General features: G+C 38.2%; 1 protein-coding gene across 1 annotated transcript in view; it reads left to right on the top strand.

Moving 5' to 3' along the window:
- Positions 1-25452, top strand: part of OPN3 (opsin 3) — a 55562-nt gene that overhangs the window by 26621 nt on the left and 3489 nt on the right. The window contains exons 2-3 of the mRNA XM_020982058.2: positions 20117-20436; positions 22691-22942. Coding sequence (XP_020837717.1) covers positions 20117-20436; positions 22691-22942 — 572 coding nt within the window. The remainder of the gene's footprint in view (positions 1-20116; positions 20437-22690; positions 22943-25452) is intronic.

The raw sequence follows: 25452 nt of genomic DNA, 5'->3' as shown, positions 1-25452 counted from the left end.
CCTCGCTGCCCCGACTGACTAGTTTTGTGTGTTGCCCAGGGTTACAAAGCCAGGAAATAGCTGAGGTGGGTATCAAATTCTGGGCCTCTTGGTTCCAACTTTGGTAATGCCACCTAGCTATCTCTAAGAAGGTTTAGACTATAGAAGATGTTTGGCTAAAGTATTTTCTTTGGCATGAGACAGCCTGGGCTTGAAATCATGGCTTTGCAGCTTACTTCCTGTGTAAACTTGTTGTTCGGTTGTTTTTTCAGTTATGTCCGACTCTTTGGAGTTTTTGTGGCAAAGGTACTGGAATAGTTTGCCATTACCTTCTCCAGCTCATTTTACAGAAGAGGAAACTGAGGCAAACAGCATTAAGTGACTTGCCCAGGGTCACATAGCTAGTAAGTGTCTGAAGCCAGATTTGAACTCAGGAAGGTGAGTTTTCCTGACAGGCCTGGCCATTTATGCCACCTAACCTCTCTGGGTCTTAGCTTCCTCGTGGATGCTACCTAAGGATTCTTCCAGCTGTGAATCCTGTGACTTATTACCTTTCTGAGCCATTCTGATTTGGTAGTTGATTTTTCCCTGATGTGTCAGGAGCTTTCAGCTATCGGAACATAAAGGCTATTCTAGAAATGTAGTTGGCTGCATTTCCACCTGGTTTCCAAAAATAGATCTTTCCCTTTAAGCTTCTTACCTGAAAGCACATTTTTGATTCCATGCAAAGAGTTTTAACTTTTGTGCTGTGATGGATCCCTTTTAGTGTTAAATATTCCTGCATTAAGTATCCAAGCGATTAAAATGATTTCTAGAGGAAATAACCGAGAAAGCAAGGAAGGAAAGAGACATGGGAGAGAAGATTGTGAACTGGAAATACAAGCTATTACTTGAATTAAAATTTTGATAAGTCAAATAAATTCAGTGAAAAATGCTGTATTGAAAAATATCTTAGTCGGCACTTCCCAATTAGAGGGCTGATTCTATTGTGCAAGAAGGGGTCATTCAGGTGGTTTGGGGGGAAAAAAATCAATCCATAAAAAAGATTGTGGCAAGAAGAAAAATGACAAAACAACATTTTATGATTTCTTTATGTACAGGAAAACTTTATTCATTCAGCCTTCACTACCCTTGGAAATTCTTATAATTGATATACAGGCTGGGGTAAAGTTTATTTTCCCCTATATAATTAGAGTTAAGGAATTTACTAAGCAAAGCAACAGTGTGCACATTTCAAAGGCCAATATTTACTTACTAAAACTGTCTTTAAGAACATTAGAGATATCTAGTTATATATAAACAATTTAATCACGGCCAGGAAGTTATGCCATCCTCCTAAATTGTATATTTTCACTGTGATATAAAAAGAGCCTGACATCTGCTGCCTATTGCCTACTTTGTGGTAATAGTACTATAACAGCAACAGCACGAGGGATAGGTTCTAGACCTGGACTTTTGTGATTTCATTAATATGGAAAATGGGGATACTCCCTCTATCAATATAGGCCTGTACCTCCTCATTATGGGACAGCTAAGTGGTACAGTGGAAAAGTACTGGGCCTGGAGTCTGAAAGATTCATCTTCCTGAATTCAAACACGGCTTTAGACATTTACTAACTGTGTGGCCCTGGACAAGTCACTTAATCCTGTTTGCCTCATTTCCTCATTTGTGAAATGAGCCGGAGAAGGAAATGACAAACCATTTCAGTATCTTTGCTGAGAAAACTCCAAATGGGGTCACAAAGAATTGGACAGGATCGAAATGATTGAACAACCTTCTCATCAACTTAAAATCTCACCTCAAGTACTGAGAGGTGACTTACCCAGTGTCACACTTCAACACAGGTCTTTCTGGCCCCCAGGCCAGCTCTCTATCCATTATTTTATGCTGTCTCTCAAAAATAATAATAATAATAGTTAGCATTATATAGTACTCTAAGGTATATAAATGCTTTGCATATATTATCTCATTTGATTCTTAGCCCTATAAGATAGGTCCTATAGATATTATCAACCCCATGTTGCAGAGAGAAAACTGAGGCCCAGAGAAGTTAGTGATTTGCATAAAGCCACATAGCAAATTTGTGTAAGAAGTTAAGTCTCAAATCCTGATCTCTCCTGACTATAAGTCCAATATTCTGTCCTACCCACCCTACTGAGAGAGTATTGGACCTGCAAAGAAGACCCAGAAGAAATTTGAGGAGAATGCCAAGATGATCTTACTTCTAGAAAAAAGAGTTCTAACAAAGCAAGGTGCTGGAGGCCAGGCCATTATCAGGGAAAGCTTATGCTCCAGGATAAGGAGCTTGAGGTATCTAAGGAAGATAAAAGCCTGAAAGGGCAAATAAGCTTTAATCTGAACATCTACTAATGGAATAACAAAGATGTATATGTATGTGTATGTATATGTGTATGTATATATCTATGTCTATGTATGTGTGTATGCATATATACCTATATATACACATACACATGTACATATACACACATATATACATGTATATGTGTGTGTATATGTATATATACACACACACACATATATACATATATATATATATATATTACATACATTTTTAAGAGTTTTGGATCTAGAATCAGGAAACTTGAGTTTAAACCTTACCTCAAGCAATTATGAACTTGAGCAAGTCAAAACTTCCATAAGCTTCAATTTCCTCTTTTGTAAGATAGAAATGATAATGTTTATAAGACTTTTCAAGGTTGTTTTGGGGGGGAATGTTCTATATACCTTAAATCTTTATATAAATATAAGTTGTTATTATTATTAATCAATAATACCTACAGAAGAAATCTGAGGTGTCTTTTTAGGGACTATGAAGTCCCAGGCTAAAGACCATACAAATGATGTTTTTATCTTTGCATCTGTGAAAAGTTGGGATGTTTCAAGAGAAAGATAGGGAGAGTAATGAGCTGGCTATGGAGACAGTGTCTAAAACAGGATTTGGTTTTGTGGGTGATGGTGTGGGCTGGATACTGGGCTCCTGGCTGGACATGGAATGCATTTCATGAGGACCAAAAAGAAAATAAGGGGCAGCTCTGGGGCACAATGGATAGAGCACCAGGCCTGAAGTCAGGAAAACTCATCTTCCTGAGGTCAAATTTGGCCTTGGACACTTCCTAGCTATGTAACCTTGGACAAGTCACTTAATTCTGTTTGCCTCAGTTTCCTCATCTGTAAAATGAGCCAGAGAAGGAAATGGCAAACCACTCCTGGATCTTTGCCAAGAAAACCCCAAATGGGTCACAAAGAGTCAGACATGACTGAAACGACTGAACAACAATAAGAAAAAAACATGCTCAGCTGGAGGCTTGTCAGTCTGCTCAGGAGGTCTTCAAACTAGAAATGCATAGGAAGCGAGACAAGTGCACAGACTTTTTTTTTTTTTTAGGATGAATACTGTGAAGACCTCAGATATGCCAGACAAAGAAGAATGACAGTGAAAGAAGTGCCTAATAATTCACAGGAAGAAAAATAATTAGGAAGAAGAAAGAAAGAAAGAGGGCCTCAGATGTCTTTATAAAATGCATAGTATAGGAAATGTAATGAACCAGACTTTTTAACAAGCAGAGAAGAACAGCCTCATAGAAGAGAGAAAAATTTCAAGTGTGACTCATACTAGAATGGAAAAGGCCTAGTGATTTGACTGAGGCATTTAGAACTTATGTGACTTATACAGCTAATAGCTAATAAATTCTAATAAACTTCAGAAGCAGGAATTGAATACAGGTTTTCAAGTTCTTCTTGATTTGAAGCTCAGCAGGCTCTTCACCAGGCCATGTTCCCCAAGACTCTTAGAGATGAAGACTGAACCTGTGAGTTAATGTGGTATAAGGAACTCTCAAAGGAGGAAACTACTGGGTCAGCTAAGGGGCACAGTGGAAAGAGTCCTAGATTTGCCATCATGAAACTCTGAGTTCAAATCCTACCCTTAAACACTTATTTGCTGTGTGACCCTGGGGAAGTCACAACTCCTATCTGCCTCAGTTTCTTTATCTGTAAAATGGTGGTGATAATGCCACCACGTTGCTGTGAGCTTTAAAATGGCATAACAAATATTTGTATAGCATTTTGCAATCCTTAAAACACTGTATAAATGCTAACTATTATTATTATTAATATCACCAATTGAAGTCACACTTTTTCTACAACATATAGTCTTAAAGAGTTACCTAAGGCACTAAATAATTAACTGACTCCTCAGGATCACACAAACGGTATTAGTCAGAGACAGGACTTGTCTTCTTGACACAGAGATCTGCTCTCTCTCCATCGTACCATGATGCCTCTAGTAGAGAGTATATCTATACATATTTGTGTCTAATGGTAGCCATCTGTAGGGCAGGGGTGGAAGGAAGGGGAAAAAGGAAAAGAGAAAGAAAAAAAAGACATTTACATGAAATTTTATTATATATTTAAAAGGAATAGCAAGTTGTACATTAGAGATTTGCAGTTTCATGTGCAATCATTTTTTTTATTACACTGTTATAGAAATGCTAGGTTTGTTCCATAAATTAAAAATAAAATAAGGGTGTGTGTCTATTTTGAGGCAGCTAGCTGGCGCAGCGGATGGTGCTCTGGACTTGGAGCCAAGAGGACTTGAGTTTCAATCTAGCCTCAGACACTTGATACTTACTAGCTGTGTGACTCTGGGCAAGTCACTTAACCCCAACTGCCTCACCAAAAAAAAAAAATTAAATTAAAAAAAAAGAAATAAAAGAAAGTATATTACATTCAAAAGAAGGTACGAGTGTGACTCTGTTGGTTAGTCTGACTGCTCCTTCTTGATCTCCTTTGCTGACTCTCTATACATGTCACACCCACTTACCCTGAGGATCTCCCCAAGACTCTGTTCTAGGCCCTCTGCTCTTTTTCCTTTATACTCTTTTACTTGGTGACCTCATCAGATCCCTTGGGTTTAATGATGATCTCTGTGCAGATGATTCCCAAGTCTGTATATGTGGCTCTAGTTTCTCTCCTGACCTCCAGTCTCAAATCAGCAACTGTTTTTTTTGGATGTCTTGGACTGTATGTGCCACAGGAATCTCAAATGGAACCTGTCCACAACAAAAGTCATTATATTTCTCCCCAAACCTTCTTATCGCTTCGATTTACCATTACTGTCAAGGCCACCACCAGCCCCCCAGTTACTAGGCTTTATAACTGTGTGTTTGTCAGTTAACTCCTCATTCTCACTCATCCCAAATATCCAATCTGTTGACCAGTCTTGTCATTTATACATTTATAACATCTCTCGTAGATGTTCTCTTCTCCATTTACACAGCCACAATCCTAGTTCAAAATCACCTGTCACTTGGACTATTGCAATAGCCTTTCTAAATCATCTCCCTGCCTTGAATTTCTTCCCACCCCAATCCATCCTGTACCCAGCTGCCAAGGTGATTTTTTTCTAAAGTATTGGTCTGTGTCACCTCTCAGATCAATAAGCTCCAGTGGCTGGCTCCCTATTACCTCCAGGATAATAAATGAACTCCCCTGTTTAACATTTAAAGTTCTTCAGGACATGATCCACTCTTGCCTTTCCAGTCTTCTACTTTAAAATTCTCCTCCCACTCTATGATCCATGGACACTGGCCTACTTGTAGTTACTTGAATACAACATTCCATTACCCATTGCCCATTTCCATACCTTTCCTCTGGCTGTGCCCCAAGCCTAGAATGCCCGCTCCTTCTACTCCACCTCTTAATTTCCCTGGCTTCTTTCAAGACTCAGTTTACCCTACCACCTTCAAGAAGCCTTTCCCAGTCCCCATCCCCCCTCCAGCTTCTCTTAACCCTTCTCTCTTAGGGTTACCTTCATCTATTTTCTATATGTCTTGCATATACCCAGTTATTTACATGTTGTGTCCCCCCACTCATTTGTGAGCTTCTTGTAGGCAAGGGCTATTTTTGCCTCTCTCTCTATCCCCAGGATTTAGCACAGTGCCTGGCACATAATAAGTACTTAATAAATGCTGATTGACTGACTGAGGACAGCGGAGAGCATTTGGGTGAGGATAAAATGAGAGAGAAACAAAAACGTTATCTGTCAGGTCCCAGGTCTGGTGGGTCACTGCCCCTTGGAGAACCTAAGGGAAGGGTAGGGAAAGGCTCACCTAGCTGTTCATCTGCATCTGCCAACTTTGCCTTGTCTCTGACCGAAGCCCTGTTCTTCTGCCTGACTTGGACTATTTTGGTCATCTATTTAATTCCTTAAGGCTTAACTTGTGCTCCAGCCATGATCTTTTCTGCCCTTCTAGTTCCCTTATTTGGTTGCTTCTTTCCTCCTTTCTCCTATTGGTCTCAGTACATAATTCCTCTTAACAGATCAAACTTTCCTATTCTGCTGGTATTTCTCTAGCTGAGCATCTTCACTAGCCCCACTAAGTTGCTACTGCCCTCTAGTGGTTTCATGGAAATCTGCATTCTCACTATGAACCCAGCTGATGTCCTTCCTCATTAGTCCTATGAGTCCTAGAGATCTACCTAAGATCACAACAGTATCACCGAGGCAGTAAATATATAATGGGATACCATTGTACACATGAGACCGAAGGTAGCAAACAGCAAGAAATAAAAATGGACAGTGAGTTCCTAATACAGCTGACAAAATTGATAGAGACAAGATACAGTGTCACGGAGGCTTGATTTTACCTACCTGGGTATCTGCTAAAAGTTTCCTTTATCTGATACTCCCTTAGAGGCAGAGAATTTCCTAGATTTTTTTTAATTGACTTGCTAACGTTTCCTGTCTCAGAAATAGAGGAAAAGAAAAGGAGAACTTACTCTAGACCTAATTCTTATCAGCAAAGAGGAACTGGTAAATGAAAGTACCATGAGGCTGAGCCAAGACTATCCATTTTTAAATCTGGTACTGAGTGAGGGGAAGCTCAGGAGAACTTTAGCCTAAGGGAAGGAAACTTCCATCTCAAAGGATCCTTCTCTTCCTTCTAGACACAGCTCTAGTATCGTTCCTACAGGAAGCCTTTCCTAACCTCCCCTACTGTTGTTGCCTTCCCTCCCTAGCTGTACTTAACTATCTTGCATTAATTTTGTATTTACCCTTTCTGTAGATTTATTTTGTATATACTTATATATGCATATACTTATGTGTATACTTATATATGCATATACTTATATATATACTTATATATATACTTATGTGTGTATATACTTACTATATACTTATATATGCATATACTTCTGTGTATACTTATATATGTTGTCCCCCTTGATAGAAAGTAAGCTGTATGAGAGTAGATACTGTTTTATTTTTTTGTACCTGTATCTCAAGTGCCTCATACAGTGCCTGGTACATAATAGGTGCTTAATACATGCTGATGATTGATTAATTGATTGAAAGAGAAGCACACAGGATGGAAAATCATATTTGGTCTGTGAATGGTATCATTGGACCAATGATGGAACCTCCACATTGATGAGATTACAGATCCATTTAAGTATTTAAGAAAGTTTCATGTGACTCATATAATAACAGAATCTGAGAATTGGAAGGGACGTCCATAGTCATCTAGTTCAACCTATATACCAAAAAATCCCCCTTATAACATACCTAAAATGTGTCCATCTAGCCTCTGATGATAACACTTCCAAGGAAGAAGAACTCAGTACCTTCCAAGGCAATACATTCCGCTATTTGATACTCCTAATTGCCAGGAAGTTTTTCATGACATCAAAGATAAATATGTCTCTTTGTGGCTTGTACTCATTTGTCCTCTGGGGTCAAATTGAACAAGTGTAATATCTCCTCTGTTTGGCAACCCTTAAAATACTTGAGGATAACTCTCATGTTCCCTCCACCAACTCCTTCCACACCTAAGGCTTCTTTTATCCAGGCTAAACATCTCATTGCCTTCAACTAAATCTTCTAATAGTATGGCTTCAAGGCCCTTCATCATTCTAGTTGGTCTCCTCTGGCCACTCTCCAGCTTATCAATGACTTTCTAAAACTGTGGAGTTCCAAATGAGATGTGATGAACACGTTATTACTGTGAAACAATCATCTCCTTATTCCTGGAAGTTATGCTTATCTCAATGTAGGATAAGAATACATTAGCTTAATACCCTAACCATCAGCTCTTTTTTCAATCTGCTATCTAAATTATGGCTCTCTTATCTTGTACCAGTGGGGTTGACTTTTTTTTTACTCAATTGTAAAATTTTATCAATTGTAAAATTTATCCTGATTGCATTTCATCTTAATACGTTCAGCACAATACTCTACCTGGTCAAGATCTTTTTGGATCTTTATTCTGTTATCCAGTTGGTGTCAGTTATCCCACCCAGTTTAGAGTCATCTGCAAATTTGATGAGCAAGTCATCTTTCTATCAGTCACTACTTAAGTGACTGATAAATATGTTCAGGAGGACAGAGCCAAATACATGGGGTACTCTATTGGAGACCTTTTGCCAAGCTGACACAAAAACATTAGCCACTTGAGTTAACATTAGTTAACCATAAGCAACTTTAAGTTCAGCCACCTAACTAGTTCCCCATGATGCCATCTTATCCAAGAGAATAGTAGGAGATTCTTTAGCTTTTGCTAAGGATCTAGGTAAATTATATCTATAGCATTCCCTTCATCTATCAATTTAGTAATCCTTTTGAAAAAGGAAATGAGGCTTAATCTAGCATGATATATTCTTGATGAAGCCGTTCTAGTTCTTTGAAATCACCATTTCCTGGTGATTTCTAGATCACTAACCATCTTTCTAGATGTTCACCAACCATCTCTTCAATGATCTGTTTTTAGAATTTTCCTAGGAATTGAAGTCAAGCACACTTGACTTCTATAGTCTGAATACGCTGTTCTTTTCCCTTTTTTGAAAATCGGGACATTTCTCTAATCTTGTGGCCCTTCTCCTGTTTTCCATGGATAATCTTTCAAATATTCCTGGTAGTGGATCAGCAATCATCTCTGTCAATTCATTCAATGCCCAAAGATGTATTTTATTAGGATTAGATGACAAATTCAAGAAGGACCACTAGCTTCTCTCTCACAATCTCCTTACTTATCTGATGTATCAGCATCCCATTAACCTTTTTGTTGTTATTCTTTATTGTTATTGTTGTTCTTGTTGTTGTTCTATCACTTTGAGTGGAAAGACCATTTACCTTAGCAGAGAAAACAGAAACAAAATAAGAATTTTGTTTTGCCTGTGCTCTGTTCTTAGTTATCACCATCCTATCCCAAGCAAAAATCCTTTCCCTTCTTTGATTCCCCCTTTCACCCAATATAGTTTTTAAATTGTTCTCAGCTTCCTTTAAAAACGTCTACTTATACTAAGCATCATCAGATGCGACACTAATTTTCCAGGATCGTGACATACTTTTGTTAGCTGGCCTCGTTTCCATCTTCTGTGTATTTCTTTTCTCTTTTTTTGTTTTTAAATTTTAGTAGGTTGGTGTTTTTTGTTTTTAAATTTAAGTAGGTTGGTGAGTTCTCCATGCAATTGCTTTAGCCTCTTTAGATAAATCCCGTTTTATTATCTTTTTCTGGAAGTGTTTCTACAGAATTTGTTTCCTGAGCATCTCTACTGGGCTGACTGAGCCTGTAGAATTTTAGCCTGTGGGATTTTCCATATCCTGTCTTTGAACTCTTTGAAATTTATTTTCCCCAAATTCCAGTGTAGGTGTCAGACTATGCCCAAATTTCCCTTTTTCTATATCATAAATTCCTAGAGGTAATAATCACTTTCCCACAATGTTTTTTTTTTTATCATTTCTATTCCTAAAAATCCATTTCCTTCCTTTTTTTAGAATCAGATTCAGACTAGTCAGTCAATAAGTATTTATTAAGTATCTTCTACACGCCAGGCACTGTGCTAGAATTTCCCCTTGTTGAATCCTCTAGATTTTGAAGGATGGAATTATCATTAAGGCAAGTCAAAAAGTTACTTGCTGCTCTGCTTTTAGAAGAATGAGCTCTAGCAGATGTCTGGATAATTAAAGTCTTTGTCATTACAATATTATATCTCTGTGCCAGGCTTGTGATATTCTTCCCAAACTCCTCATCTATATCCTCTTTCTGTCTGAGTGGTCTAAAGCATATTCCAATGGGGTGTAGTAAAGTGGGGGGGAGGAGAATGTCTTTCATTTCTCTCTTCCTTGACCATAATCCAAATTTTTGGCAACATGTTTCACTCTCCTGATTCCTGGATTTCGTTTGTGAATATGCCTTCTTAATATACAATACTATCCTGATCTATCTTTTACCTTTCCTGTTTCTTTTGAATAAGGTATGGATTCAGTCTCATGAAGATTCAGTGATACTTTTGAGATAAAATTTCCCTCCTTGTATTAGGATCTCAAGTCTCGCATGCTTGTCACTCAAACATTGGATATTTATGCATAAATGTTTGAAATAAAGTGTTTTGTTATTGGCTCCTTTCTTGGAGTTTGTCTCCTGAAAAGCTTGGCATGTCCTACCTGCTATTCTTTCTTAATTATAGCTACTCTCTATGATATCTAGCTTTGGAGATATACATAAGCAATGTTCCCCTTCCTCATTAATCATTAAAGTTCTTTTGATTAGATTTGGAAGACACTTGACAAATACTTTATTAGCTGTCTTTGTGAGGTGCACTCTATTTCTGGCAAGTAATCTGTCATCCCTATATTTTAAGCTGTGATCTAGAAGTTCAACTCCCATTTTCTTAGCAAGCTAATTACTTCCCAAATAAAATTTTCTCTTCTGCATTCCTTGACTTTAATGTGTAACAGTGAGAAAAACACAACCTCTCCCTCCAGCACTTCAATTTCTTGCCCAAGACTTCAGAGTCATTGACACTGCTTTTGAGCTCCCTTCTAGTAGTATCATGTGTGCACACATAATCAACAGAAGTAAGTGGTAGTCATCTATTTTGGTAAATCTTAGGAGAGTTTATGTTATTTATGTCTTGAATATGTACCCCAGGAAAACAGATATCTCTAATTGTCTTTATCAGGTCAAGCAATAGCTGCCTCAGTACCTTTGAACAAAGCTCTATATTCTTGGATTCTTCCTCTCTTCTTTACTGACAGCTTCTGTGACTCTAAGAAGAGCTGTCTCCAAGCATCCAGCTCTATCACCTGTAGGAAGGCCTACAAATCTGTTTTTTTCTATTTCAAGTTCTAAATATACAGCTGATCTTTTCCTTTCCTTTCTCCAAATATCCTGACCAGGGTCATATTTCTCCTCCTCTACCTCAGATCTCCTCTTAACCCCACTGAATCATCACTTCTGTTTCCTTTAGGAACCCTTCATTGTCTCTAACAACCTGCAGTATGATGAAGCATTTTTTGAGTCCCTTGACCTAGGAAGGAGATCAGTCTACATTCACAAAATAGATGATAATCACTCAACTGTGGGAGACATATAAACATTGCAGACTTGATTTAAGTCACTGTACCATTTCCCCTACTCCCCTTACTGGTTGAGATTTTGGGTGTAAAAACCTCACCCCTACATACCTTGTTATATCCTTTTTAACTTGTTATCATGTCTTAATAACTTGGCAAATATACTCAGTCTCCTTTTCTTATTCTCAACAAAAACAAAATCATGCCCTATCTCACCTTGCACCAGTTTCCTATGCATTTTATCAATTTGCCCCACTCAACAATCTATACAACCAAACTGGCTAACCCTCCAATTGTTTGACTCACCTTTTCTCTCTTATATTGCCCTGTCTTGCCATCTATTTTCTCCTTTTTCTTCTTGAATCTTCCTCTTCAAGTCTTACTCCCTACTCCTCCTAGATTCCCTTTTATCCTGGTTGCTGTCCTTCTTTCAGTCAAGAAATAGGATCTGGACCAATATCTGGAACTAGAGATTATTCTCCTTAAAAATTTCCTCAATTTCTCCCAATTTTTGCTTTCTTAAATTCAACCTCTGTTCTACTGCTCTATTCAAAACTCTTCCAAATGACCTATACATTTTCTTTTGCCTTCTCTTTCAGTCCCAATTCTCTCTTTTCCCATTCCTTCTTCCAAGACTCTTCCCTCATCTCAACCTCCTAGCTTCCACATTATCCTTCAAGTTTCAGCTAAAGTCCTACCGTCTACAAAAAGCCTTTCCCAGTCCTCTTTAATCTTAATATCTTCCCTCCTGGTTATCTGTAATTTATCCTGTATAGATCTCACTGGAGACCAGTTGTTTGCAGTTTGTCTTCTCTTTTAGATTGTGAGCTCCATGAGAGCAGGGACTTCTTTTTGCCTTTCTTTGCATTCCCAGTACTCAGTACAGTGCCTAGCACATAGTAGGCACTTAATAAACGATAGCTGAATTACTAACCAACTGGTTACTAAGAGCCAAAAGTGGAATGACAAAAATGGAAAGGATATTAAAGGAGCTGATATGATCTTGGGCTGAATTAATAGTCCAGAAGTATCTTGATCATGGGAGGTAATAATGATAATAATAGCTTACATTTATATAGCAGTCTGAGGTTTAGAAAAAGCTTTACATACATTTTTATTTGATCTTCACAGTAACTCTATGAAGTAGATATATACATATATATGTTTTATATATAATATTATACACACACATAACAGATGAGGAAACTGAGGCTTAAATAAGTAGGTTAGTCAACTTGCCAGGGTCCACATAGCTAGTACCTGTCTGAAAAAGGATTTGCAACGTGTGTCTCTGTAACTCCCAGTTCATGCCTCTATCCACCATGCTATGCTTCCTTCCTAATAGATAACAGCCCCACTATACTCAGCACTGATCAGACCTCACCTAAACTTCTAGGCAACGTTTAGTTAGCCTAATTCCAGTGATAGTATATACCTAAGAGCAATACAACTGCATTTCTTAAAATACGTAATATACGTAAAATATATTTGTGAAGATTTTTTCAATTATTTAAAAGAGCTTCTCCAACCTATTCTGAGGAAGTATGTTTTTTGCTCTATATCAAGCCAATGGCCATTATTATAGCATGCCATTTACCACTGAAGAAACTGAGGCACAGGATCCCAAAATGACACAGCTATTCAGAGATGGAGCAAATCATAAAATCCATGCTGCTTAATTTTCAGTTCAAGGTTCTTATTACTATTTAGACTTTGAATTTATAAAAATGAATAGATCATTGCTTTAGTGGCACCCCTACAGGGAGAGATTAAGTATCTAGCCTCTTTGGCCAGATGTGTAAGTGTCTGCTAAAGGCAAAAGTACTGGGCCTGACAGTTCCCAGAGGCCAGCATGAATATCACTTGGTGCTCCCTGGCATTGGTAGGAAGTTGAGGTATCAAGTGGGTTCCCTAACCTACCTTCTTTCTTCCTATCCAATGGTAATAAACCACACAAACCCAGAAGGTTAAAATGAAATGTTTCTATCACCCCCCCGGACAACTCCTCTTCATGTTTCCTAGGATCTTGATCATTCCAGGATTATTAGAAATCTGCCCCTCAAACTCTAATCCCAGCAGAATCCTGGTATTCTATGCAGTGTAATTTGGGCTTTCATGAGAAAGTATAAGTGACATCTTCAGCTTCAGAATACTAAATATCAAAATGTCTATATAATGAAAATATTTATTACATGTCATTTTTGGTATTTAAAAAAAGGCTTAATTTACCTTTGCTCCATAATTCCTCAACCCTCTCTTTTATCCCTCCGGGTGTTGCATACTCCAACCTCCCCTCCACCCCTACCAGGCCAACATTTTTGGTTGCATCTGTGTATTTTAAACCTATAAATGTCCTGTAGTCAAATTATTTTGGGAATGCTGCTACTGAGACCGTAGTTTCAGTTTATTGAAGGTAAATTATTCAGTATTTCCATCTAGTGGGAGGAAGGGGAAATGATTGTTCCTTAAGAGAAGGACAAAATGAAATCTGGTTTATTTTTCTATGCCTCATTATGAATATCTAAAACCCTACTAACTACCAATTTTTCTTCAGCCTGTATTCCTACTACCCCAAATCCTAACAAAGGCAACTCTGCTTCCAGACCATTATTATTATTATTAACATTTATATAATGCTCTAAGTTCTTTTTGTAAAGCACATCATCTCATTTAATCCTTTTTTTTTTTTTAGTTAGGCAATGGGGTTAAGTGACTTGCCAGGGTCACACAGTTAGTAAGTGTTATGTGTCTGAGGCTGCATTTAAACTCAGGTCCTCCCTAATCCAAGTCCGGTGCTCTATCCACTGTGCCACCTAGCTGCCCCTTCATTTAATCTTTACAATAGTGCTCTGAAGAAGGCATGGTTATCTTCATTTTACAGCTAGTTAGATAAAGCAATAGATTGAGTGCTAGGACTGGAATAAGAAAATCATGAGTTCAAATCCAGCCTTAGATACATACTAGCTATGTGACCTGGGCAAGTCATTTAATCTCTGTTTGCCTCACTTCCCCCAACTGTAAAATGAGAAAATAATAGAATTTATTTCCTAGGGTTGTTATAAGGATTAAATGAGATATTACTTGTTAAGTGAGTACTTAGTGTATAGTAGGTGCTTAATAAATGCTTATTTCCTTCCTTCCTTCCTTTCCTGATGAGGATATTGAGGCTCAGAGAGATTAATTACCTTGCCCAAGGACACATGGCCAGTAATGGTAGAACCAGGACTTGAACCCAGATTTTCTAAATCCCAAGTACAGGGGTCTTTTCACTACACTATGCTTCCTCTCACCAAACACCCCCTTAGCTCTCCTGGTATGAATGGTGCAATGAAAAGAGCACTGGCTCTGGAGTCAGAGGATCTGGGTTCAAATCCTGCCTCTAACACATACCAGTGGGATTTGGTGCTTCCCTGAGCCTCAATTTCTTTACCTGTTGAATAAGGGGATTGGACTAGATAGCCTCTGAACTCCCTTCAAGTTCCAAATCTGCGATTCACACATTCCATAAGGATAAACATAATGATACACTGGAATAGTACTTTGGCCACAATTATCAGCAAATTACATCCAAGGCACATACAACTCCCATGTAATCATGTAAAGATATGCATTTGCATTTATTATCTTTCTAGACAAAATGTACAGTAGAAAATATGTAGGATAATTTTTATGACTTTCCTCTGTGCAACCTGTAAAATGAGTGTGTAATTCTAATTAAGATGATTGCTATGTACATTTCTGATTCTTTCTATATTCCACTAAAATGGTCTAGAATTATTAGGCTGTTATAATCTTAATTTTCAGTGCTAAGTACTTCACAGTAAAAGTGAGAATTACAGAGTTCTAAACTTTGAATATATTCCAAGTGATAATTTATGTACAAATTAACTTTATAAATAAGCAAGTGTCTAACAGTCCCAGGATTGTAAAATACTTACTTGTTCACAGAATGTCATCAGTAGAAGTATCTAGAGGAAGACAACCAGAATGAAGGGATCATAGGGTCATAGGAGCATAGACTTAGAGCTGGAAGAGACTTTAGAGGTCATAAATTCCATTTTGCAGATGAGGAAACTGAAACTCAGAAAGATTAAATGACTTGTGTGGGATGAGCATAGCTAGTAAGTCTCTGAGGAAGCATTCTTGACTCTGTATCCAGTGGTCCATATCCTATGAAGATGACTTTATGAAACTGAAGATATTGAGCCTGGAGAAAATAAGTAGAGATGATGAGGTGGGGTACAAAGTAGCTTATATTCAAATATTTGAAAGACTGTCATGTAGAAGAGGGATTTAGTTTGTTCTGTTTGGCCCTAGAGGACAAAGCCATTCGATATAAGTTATAAAGAGACAAATTTAGGCTTAACACCAGGAAGAATTTCCTAAAAATTAGACATGTTCAAAAGTGGAATGGAATGCTCAAGAGGTAATGTGTTCCCCCTCCTAGAGGTCTTTCAATAGAGGTTGAGTGGTCCCTTGTTGAATATATTATACTAGGGATTCTTTTCTAATATGTGTTGGATTGAGTGGACAATGTAGTCCCTTCCAATTCTTAACTTTTGTGATTGCTCAACCCATACCAAAACAAGAATCTCTGCAACAGATCTCACATCAGTTATTCTTTGGCCTGTTCTAGTAAAGATTGTAGCAAGAACAACTGCTCTAATGAAGGGTAGGAGCAGGGAACAGACCTGAGATTTCATTAGTATTAGGAAATCCCTGTAGGTCTTCTTTAGTTTCCCATTGATGTATAGTGCTTAATATGGCTGACCTGATAAATCTTTAAAAAAGGATGGAAGATAAAAATCAAGAAATTTGTATCCACAGAATCCTGTGCATGGAATCTCAGTGTTGGAAGAAACCTCATGGGCCATGCAGTCCAACTCATACCTGATAGAGATGTCCATCTACAATATTGTTGACAAGTGGTCATTGGGGTTCTACTTGAAAATGTCCAGTAATAGAGATCCCACTACCTCCCGAAGTGGCCTGTAGCACTTTTTGCTGACTTTGTTTGAAAAGTTTTCCTCCCAGGAAGATGATAACTTCCTTGCTGCAACTTTCCCTACTCTCCTTGAGTTTTCCAGTATTGGGCCAAGGAGAAGGAATCTAGTCCCTTTTCCATATGACCAAATTTCTCCAGACTAAACATTTACCATTTCTTCAATTGCTCTGTGTATGGCATCATCTGCAGTCCCTCCATCACAACAGTCATACTCCTATGGAATGTTCTCTAGATTGTTAGTATCTTCCCAAAATGACTAGAACTAAATGCAATAGTCCAGATGTGATATGAGTAGGGCAGAGTGCCATGCAACTATCCTCTCTTTCAATACGGACACTATGCTTCTCAACCATCCAGATTCACTTTGTTCATGGTCTGTCCAATTTTGGAAGTCCTTCAACTGTCCTCTACAACTGTCCTCAGTTGTAGTTTGCTTTTTTTGCTACCCAAGCTTTGCATGCCCCAACTCTTCCTTTCTATCAAAATCCTAGACATCCTCCAAGGTTCAGTTTAGGTCCCCACTCCTCCAGGAAGTATCCTCCAAAGTATATTCCCACTCATGGAGCACCTCACCCCATACAGTGTTACCATGTACTTTCACATATTACTCTCTAATTATTTCATGTGTATTAGTCTTGTCTTCCTGAGTGTAAGCTCCCTTAAAGGCAAAGATCATGCCTTGTGCCTCTTGTATATCCCATTGTACATAGTACATAGTAGAGATTTGGACATATAGACATTCAAACCATTATACTATTGATTGACTGATAATAAATATTGTAGGAAATGCCAAGAACATCATCTCATCCCTAAAAAAATATTTAAGCAAATGGAAAGACATCTTTGAAGCCCATGAAAATGGTAGAGAGGCATAACTCACTAGTATAAACTTAAGTTCCACAAGTTTATTGAAGCAATAAATATTGGCCCATACCCTGAAGAAGTAGGTTCAATATTAGCTCAAATGTTTGTTTAAAGTAATATAAAAATATACAGTTGCATCAGTCTTAAAATCATAGGATCATCATGCTGGAACTGGAAATAACCTATCTAATCTGACCCCCTCATTTTAGAGATAGGAAACTGAGATCAGCATTGTAGAATGACTTACATAATGATGTTACACAGGTAGTTCTGGAAAGTGAACGATTTGGAAATGGAAATGGAAAGAAAGGGAGGAAGAGAGGAAGGGAGGAAGGAAGGAAAAGAAAAAGAGAGGAAGGAAGGAAGGAAGGAAGGAAAGAAAAAAAATAAATAAAAGGTGCCACATATACCATATTGCAGCCTGAAAGTAAAATTATCTCAGGTTATATAGACCTAGAGAATATTTTAGTAGGGCTGACGTGTACTTTGGCTATAGTGATACAGACCAAATCCATCTATGTGGCTATGACAAAATGAGGTCTGTTGGAAAGAGTTTATCTGTCATGGCATAAGGAATGGGAAATAGACTCATCTTAATAGATTCATGCTAACTAGCCATAATGAATGAGTTTTTCAGCATTTTCAAAATTGGTTGTGCTTTGATACCTCTGCTATCCAAAATTCTCTTTTTTAACTAAAAAAGAAAAACAAGAATAAAACTCTAAAGCTCAGACTGTATTTTCCCTCTTTGCTCTAATCTTAAAAGCACATGAAAAGTAAGTGCTAATTTGTGAGGCGGCATGTTCACTCACACTAATTTTTTTGTGCTTGGATGGAAAACTTAATGCTGATAAATGCAGATCAACTGAAATTAATGAGATACAGACCATGTTCCAGCAAATTTTATTGTAATTATGCCATTGAATATCCATCCATGCTCAATAAGGAGGTCACTCTGGGCTAAAATCCCATCCCTGACATTTACTAGCCGTATGACCCTGGGTAAATCTATTTGCCTCAGACATAGACCTAGTACTTATTTACTAAGTCAAAAAAGGTTTATGATCTGCATATTTGGGTATTGGTGGCTGCAGTTGGCCAGTAGTTGTTGATGAAGATAACAAAGAAGGTAGGCCCCTTTTCCACAATGAGTTTTCCTCTCAATGATGATAGAGAGGGCCAGGTTGGAAGCAGGTCCAGTGAATGAAGGCAGGGGGCAGGGGGTGTGGAGCTCTTTTTCCAAGGCTCTTAGATCAGGGTCCTGAGCTGTCTGTATTAGGGTATGAAGAGAGATGGTCATCAAGGTGGTGGTGGTGGTGTTACTCTCCTGGCACATGGTGCCTCCTGTCTCTCCCTCAGGGAGCCTTGCTGCTTCAGCTAAACTAGCTGCCCTTCCTTGAGGGTGGCAGCTGATTGGCAGGTGGTGGGGATAGTTATCCCTTTGTCCACAGGGGTTGTCACATTGCATGATGGCTGAGAAGACAGAACTAGAAGCAGGATTGATGGCCCCACTGATTCATTCATTCAAAAATCTTCAAAAGCTTATACTGTATGTGTAGCAAGGAGTTATCTCCTGAGACTAGCTTCTTCTCCCTTTAAGGTTAGATTACTTGTAGTCTCTCTAACTTTCTCTATGGAAATGAGCCTTACCTGATCTATTAACCTTCCTCACTACTGGCAATATCCAGTTGCATACCAGCAATTAACACACTCTAATTCCTTGGCTTTTGAGCTTCTGACAGGAGAGCATTTTCAAGGTAACTTCAAACTCCAGAAATGGCCAAAAAGGCTAGGCCCTAGAGGTCATCAGTTTGGCGATTTCTTTTTGATTTAGGCATTAGAATTTATGGGAAAGGGAAGCCAGAAGAGATTCTATCTTACTTGCCATTAGGGAGGAAGGAAAAAGGAAGGAAGATAGGGTGAAGCAGGTGCATCTGACCGTTGAGTGCCGGCTCCCTTATGCCCTTCATCCAGAACTCTGGTGTGCTGAGACTTCTAGATGATAGTCCTTAAAACTGTGGAACACTTGCTACCAGCCCTTCTTTCTGTGAGAGCTGAGGCACCGGGGAGGAGTGTCCTGTTTAAATTTTCCACAGAAAAGAGAGATGTACTATTATTATATCCCCCAGGCAAATAGACACTTCCTATAAATAGGAAAGTATATAAACATATACCATAATTTATGTACCTCTTGACCTAACATAAATAAGCCTTCAAGTTAAATGAGAGCCTGGCCAGGGTAAGTCTCAATAGGACAGCATCCTGAGCCTGTAAGTGGGGTGATAATGAGATATCTTAGGACTATCTTTCCTGTGAGCCCTTCTACTGCATCACTCCCACAATTACCCCACATATACCTACATAATTATTATAAGCACTAAAGTCTTTTAGGGGTGTTTTTCCCTATTAAGCCAATTTAACTTGCCAGTCATAATCTTGATAACATTTACTTTGCTTGAATCCAATTAGTGAGTGCATATTTAGAAATATTTTCCAACTGAGTAGTCAAAAGGACCCAAGGAAACCCTGTCTTCATAATCTGAGTTCAGATTTAGCCAAAGTAGGGCACAAAAATAGGTGATCTTAGTAAATAATGTCTCCTTTTGTAATTCCTATACAAGGGTTTCCAGTTGGCAATAAAACGATAAATGGTTTCTTGTTCTTTTTATGTTGGATTGCACCTGACAGTTACTATTATTGCCAGCTTTTCCATAAGTCTGAGCAGAGATCTCTTTGGATGCTAAGTTACTTCAAACTTAGGGGAGTCAAATGTTGATTACTATTCTGTTTATTCTGTATACTCTAAGGATTTTTCTATGAAGATTATGTTATTTCCATCATTTACCTGGACCTCTTTGTGCTCTCCCATTTCTTTTTTTTTTTTTTCCAGGAATTGTTTCCATCATGACCCTCACTGTCCTTGCCTACGAACGCTATAATCGAATTGTCCATGCCAAAGTGATTAATTTTTCCTGGGCCTGGAGGGCTATAACCTACATCTGGCTTTACTCATTGGTATGGACTGGAGCTCCCCTCCTAGGCTGGAACAGATACACTCTGGAAATCCATGGACTAGGCTGCTCAGTGGACTGGAAATCCAAAGATCCCAATGATTCCTCCTTTGTGCTTTTCTTATTCCTTGGATGCTTGGTGTTGCCTGTTGGTGTCATGGCCTATTGCTATGGCCACATTCTGTATGCCATCCGAATGGTGAGTTGCCACCTCTAAACTCCCAGATCCATCATGACCAAATTTTCTGTGAAATGGTATCCCTTGTAATGGTACATAATTACTAGTTATAAAATCTCATGTATGAGAATCTAGGGAATTGTCTATTAGAAGGAATCTTATTCTAAGGTCACATACTATTATATTTTTCAAGGTGTGATTCACTTATGGGCCTGGAATATGAGAGAGAGAGAGAGAGAGAGAGAGAGAGAGAGAGAGAGAGAGAGAGAGAGAGATTCTGACAAAGCTTTAATGGTACTAAGTATAATTAAAAATCTTGCCTTGATTTAACAAATCTTAATTGATACCCCTCAAATGCCTATTAAGGGATCATAACTTTATTGATAGGCTTTATATTTGTATCATGGGTATTTTAAACATATTACTTGACAGTATAATAGGTACACTAGTTAGAAGACCTAACTTTAGCTTACTGCCTCAAAGTTATTTAATGAGTTATTTGAACCTCAGTTTCTTTATCTGTAAAATGGAGACAATGATATTTGTACTAAATACCTCACAGCATTATGGTGAAGATAATATGAGGAGATATAGATAGATAGATAGATAGATAGATACACACACATATATAAATATATACACATACACATATTATATGTATATATACATATATGTATGATATATATATATATATACACACACAAAAGCCTACATAAATATAAACATAAACTTAATTTTTCATGAGTCTGTGGGAAAAAGAATTCTGTAAGTAGATGGCCAATTGTTTGATAATGGACCTCCTTGATCAGGTAAGCTGATCCTTCATAGAGCATTGACAGAGTTTACAGTGTCCTAACTTATCCCAAGGTCATTTCCATGCCATGAAGCATGATGGTAGAGTTTTTGAAGAGAATTAACGTCAACAATAGTAATTATAGCACTTTTTGGTTTACAAAGCAATTTTCTCACAACAACTCCATGAAGAAGGTAATGAAAATATTGCTGACCCTGTTTTAAAGAAGTGAAAATTGTAGCTCTAAAGAGTTGCTACTTATCTGTGGGTACAATGCTAGTAAATGTCAGAGCTCATACTCAGAACACAGACTCCAATTTCACTGGTCTTTCACTAGTTCATGTGTACTATTGAGATGTTTCATAGGAATAGGTCTCAAAGTCCATATGTAGGATTTACCCATGCAGAACTCCTATCATCAACAGAAATTTGGTGTGTGTTTTGAGAGCTGGAGAAGTATATTCTGGGAAAGATCATTCTGAAATACAGTTCAGTTGTTTTCCAGTTGTATCCAACTCTTCGCAACCCTATTTGGGGTTTTCTTGGCAAAGATATTGGAGTGGTTTGCCATTTCCTTGCCCAGCTCATTTTACAAATGGGGAAACTGAAGCAAACAGGGTTAAATGACTTGCCCAGGGTCACACAGATAGTAAATGTCTGAGGCCAGATTTGAACTCAGGAAGAGGAGTCTTCCTGACTCCAGGGCCAGCACTCTATCTACTGTGCGACCTAGCTGCCTCATTTATCAGTAGAGTTTACCAGCAGAGTAAACCTTTAAGATCTAAAAGATTACCTTTTAGCTAATCAAAGAAATTGGAAAATAGTTCTTATTCCCAGCTAAGGAGTTTCCCTTATGGGAAAACAAGAGGCCTTTCTGCTACCTCAAATCTGTAATCTCTTTGATATAGGAGAGAACTACCTTAGTGCCCCCTATTAGATCAGGACAAAGCACAAATGAGTTTTAAAATATCAGTCTTAGAGTCAAGAGACTTAGGATAGAGTTCCAACTTTCCTGTTTACTAACTGTATGACAATGGGCAGCTGTTTAACTTCTCTGAACCTTACTTCATTCATTTGCAAAATGTTGATCCTAAAAGCACTTTAAGGTCTGCAAAGTGCTTTACAAATATTCTTTCATTTGGTCCTCACAACCACCCTGGGAGGTAGGTACTATTATTATTCCCATTTTACATGAGAGGAAACTGGGGCCGATGGAGGCTAAGTAGCTTGCCCAGGGTCACACAGCAAGTTAGCTCCTGAGGCTGTATTTGAACTCAGACCTTTCTCACCCCAGGTTCAGTACTCTATCCATTGCACCACCTAATTAGGCATTTTTTAATACCTGTATATGGCTGTTAAAAGGATGAAATCAGATAATGGATGTGCTGAGGCTTTGTAAAATGCTATACCAATGAAAGTTATTATTTTCTTTAGATTATCTTTCATTTTGTTTCCAACTCTTCCTCTTTTGCCTTTCTGCAGCTTCGCTGTGTGGAAGAGCTTCAGACCATCCAAGTGATCAAAATCCTGAGATATGAGAAGAAAGTGGCCAAAATGTGTTTTTTAATGATAGCAACATTCCTGTTCTGTTGGATGCCTTATGCAGTGATCTGTCTCTTGATAGCAAATGGCTATGGCAGCCTGGTCACACCAACTGTGGCTATCATACCATCTCTCTTTGCCAAATCCAGTACTGCATACAATCCAATTATCTACATCTTCATGAGCAGAAAGGTATGCTTTACAACAAACAGAATGCTTTTATTCATCATAGATTGGGGTCAATTCAGGACAGTGTTAGGGATGAGTCTCTTAATCAGGAATTAGCTGGAGGAAGAAAAGCCTTGAAATAAATTCAGGGTATGGATGAATTTCCTGTGAAACTTTTACCAACTTTGGATATAGACTCAATAGGTCCATTTAAAAGTTGTTACCCCAGTCAGCCAAATTGCATGCTTGCCATGTGTGAGGGCTAGAGTTAGGCACGAGAAATACAGAGATACAACAAACCAAAGTTTCTGCCCTTACAGTCTACTTAAAGCAATGCAACATGTACAGATGAAAAGATAGTTAACAGTGCAAGGCCGTAAAATGCATGGAAGGGATGTAAGAGTTCAGAGAAGAAAAAGGTGAGCTAGTTTTTAGGGAAAGAAAAAAGGTGGTCCTAGTTTGAGTGCAGCTCAAAGGAAGTATAGTATTAAGATGAACAGAGATAATTAGAGAGTATATATCCCAGAAAGGAAATAGTAGGTAATGTGTGATTTGGGAACAGTAAGAAGGCTACCTAGGCTAAAGGCAAAAAGTAGTAGGAGATAAGGCTGGAGTGGTAAATAGGATAAGATTGGAAAAGCTCTTGAATGCAAGCTAAAAAATTTTGCATCTTATCCCATAGAAAATAGGGAGCCACTGAAGGGCATATGTCATTTGAGCAGGGGAAATGATAGGACGAGAGGTGTGAAGACTAACAAGGTTCTGAGAGACATAGTTTCTGGGTAATTTAATCATTTTATTAATAAGGCCAGCATGTTATTAATAAAAGCATGGTTCTTTGGCTAGCTCTCTTAGACAAAAAACAATCATGGCTGCGGGCGTAGAGCTTATATGTTCTTTTGGAAGAGGAGTGACAATCAACTCTGATTGGTTAACACTATAAGAAGTGAGCTATATTAAAATGAGGGTCTGAGAGTGACATCTTGTCACCCTTGGACAAAGAAACAATCTCTATACTGAGACTACTCCCAGCCTTGGGCTATCTATACAAAAGGATCTGTCTCCACCCAAATTTGAGCAAGAGGCTATGGTGGCCCCAGGGTGGGTCTAAACTCATTATCAGCAATGTCCTTCAAGAGACTGAATTTTTAAAATCAAGACCTTAGAAAAGGGGGAACTCTATTTCCCCAAATCATTGGATATTAATAATTATTTCTCTCAGAGATAGTTTACTTACCAAAATCACATTCTTTGTGGTTCAAAATGATAGCTATGACACCAATATGTTAGGTTGTTCTAACAGCAAGTTGGAAATGCCAGTTAAAACATATATCGTGAAAGATGACAGCTATGTAATGCTTTTATGTTTTATTGGTAATACTTTCACAAACCAGTTCACATCTCTCACATATACATCTGAAGTCATTCATTTACATCAGTACAAGAAAATTATCCTATGTATCACAAGAACTTATTTTCCATATAAAAAGCCCTCTGCTGGCAGAAATCTTGGCCCCAAAAAGAGGGGAACTGGAGTAATCCAGAATAGTTAGTACTAGTGGAAAAAGCTCTGTCTCTGGAGTCAGAGAACCTGGGTTCAAATCCTATTTTTTGTTTACTGCCTTTGTGAGCTTTTTGATCATTTCATCTGTATATGTTGCAGTTTTTTAACTTAACTGTAAGGGTAGAAACTATGGTTTATTGTTCTTGTATCTCTATATCCCTAGCTGTGCCTGACTCTAGCCCTTATGGCAAGCATGCAACTTAACCTACCTGGGTCTGCTTCCTCATTTGTAACGAGGGTTTTGGCATAGATTGTCTCTGTGTTCCCTTTCAGCTTTACATCTATGATCCTGTGATGCCCACAGAACTGGGACCCAATGTGAGCATATGGCCAAAGTCCCAACATGAATGGGATACTGCCACTCACCCTGCCAAGTGCAGGGTTCTTGTGAGGATAAAGTGAGATAATATTTATAAAATGCTTAGAACAGGTGCTATATAAATGCTTATTCCCTTTCCCCCCTTCTTTAGGTGCTAATATTCATTTATTGAATGACTTTCAGAGGACAATAATAAGTTATAACTTTCTCTGACATTCACAGACCTAGTAGCACTAGTGGCATGATACGAGTTATTGCCTGGATATACTAACCTCAGATTCCACTAAGCTTCCTCCTCTTTCTCTTCTTCTTTTGACCTTTCCCTCTCCTCGTTTCTCTGTCTCTCTTCCCTATCCTGACCTTTCCTCACATTCTCCTCTTTTTCCCCACTGACCTGCCTGTCCCTTACTTAGACATCATATGGAGGGGGGGAAAATATATGCATGTATATGTGTGTTTGAATATATGTGTATACATACATACATACATACATACATATATACATGCATACACACATACACATACACACATATATAACCAATAAGTTTTACTGAATTTGCATTTTGTGCCAAACTGTGCTAGGTATATTGAGGAATACAAAGAAATATAAGACATGGCCCCCGCCCTGAAGTAACTTATAATTTAGTTAGA

The sequence above is a fragment of the Phascolarctos cinereus genome, unplaced genomic scaffold (genome assembly GCF_003287225.1).
Source record: "Phascolarctos cinereus isolate Bilbo 61053 unplaced genomic scaffold, phaCin_HiC Scaffold_5;HRSCAF=322, whole genome shotgun sequence".
In the NCBI taxonomy this organism is placed as follows: Eukaryota; Metazoa; Chordata; class Mammalia; order Diprotodontia; family Phascolarctidae; genus Phascolarctos; species Phascolarctos cinereus.
This window is presented reverse-complemented; position numbering and strand designations above follow the sequence as displayed.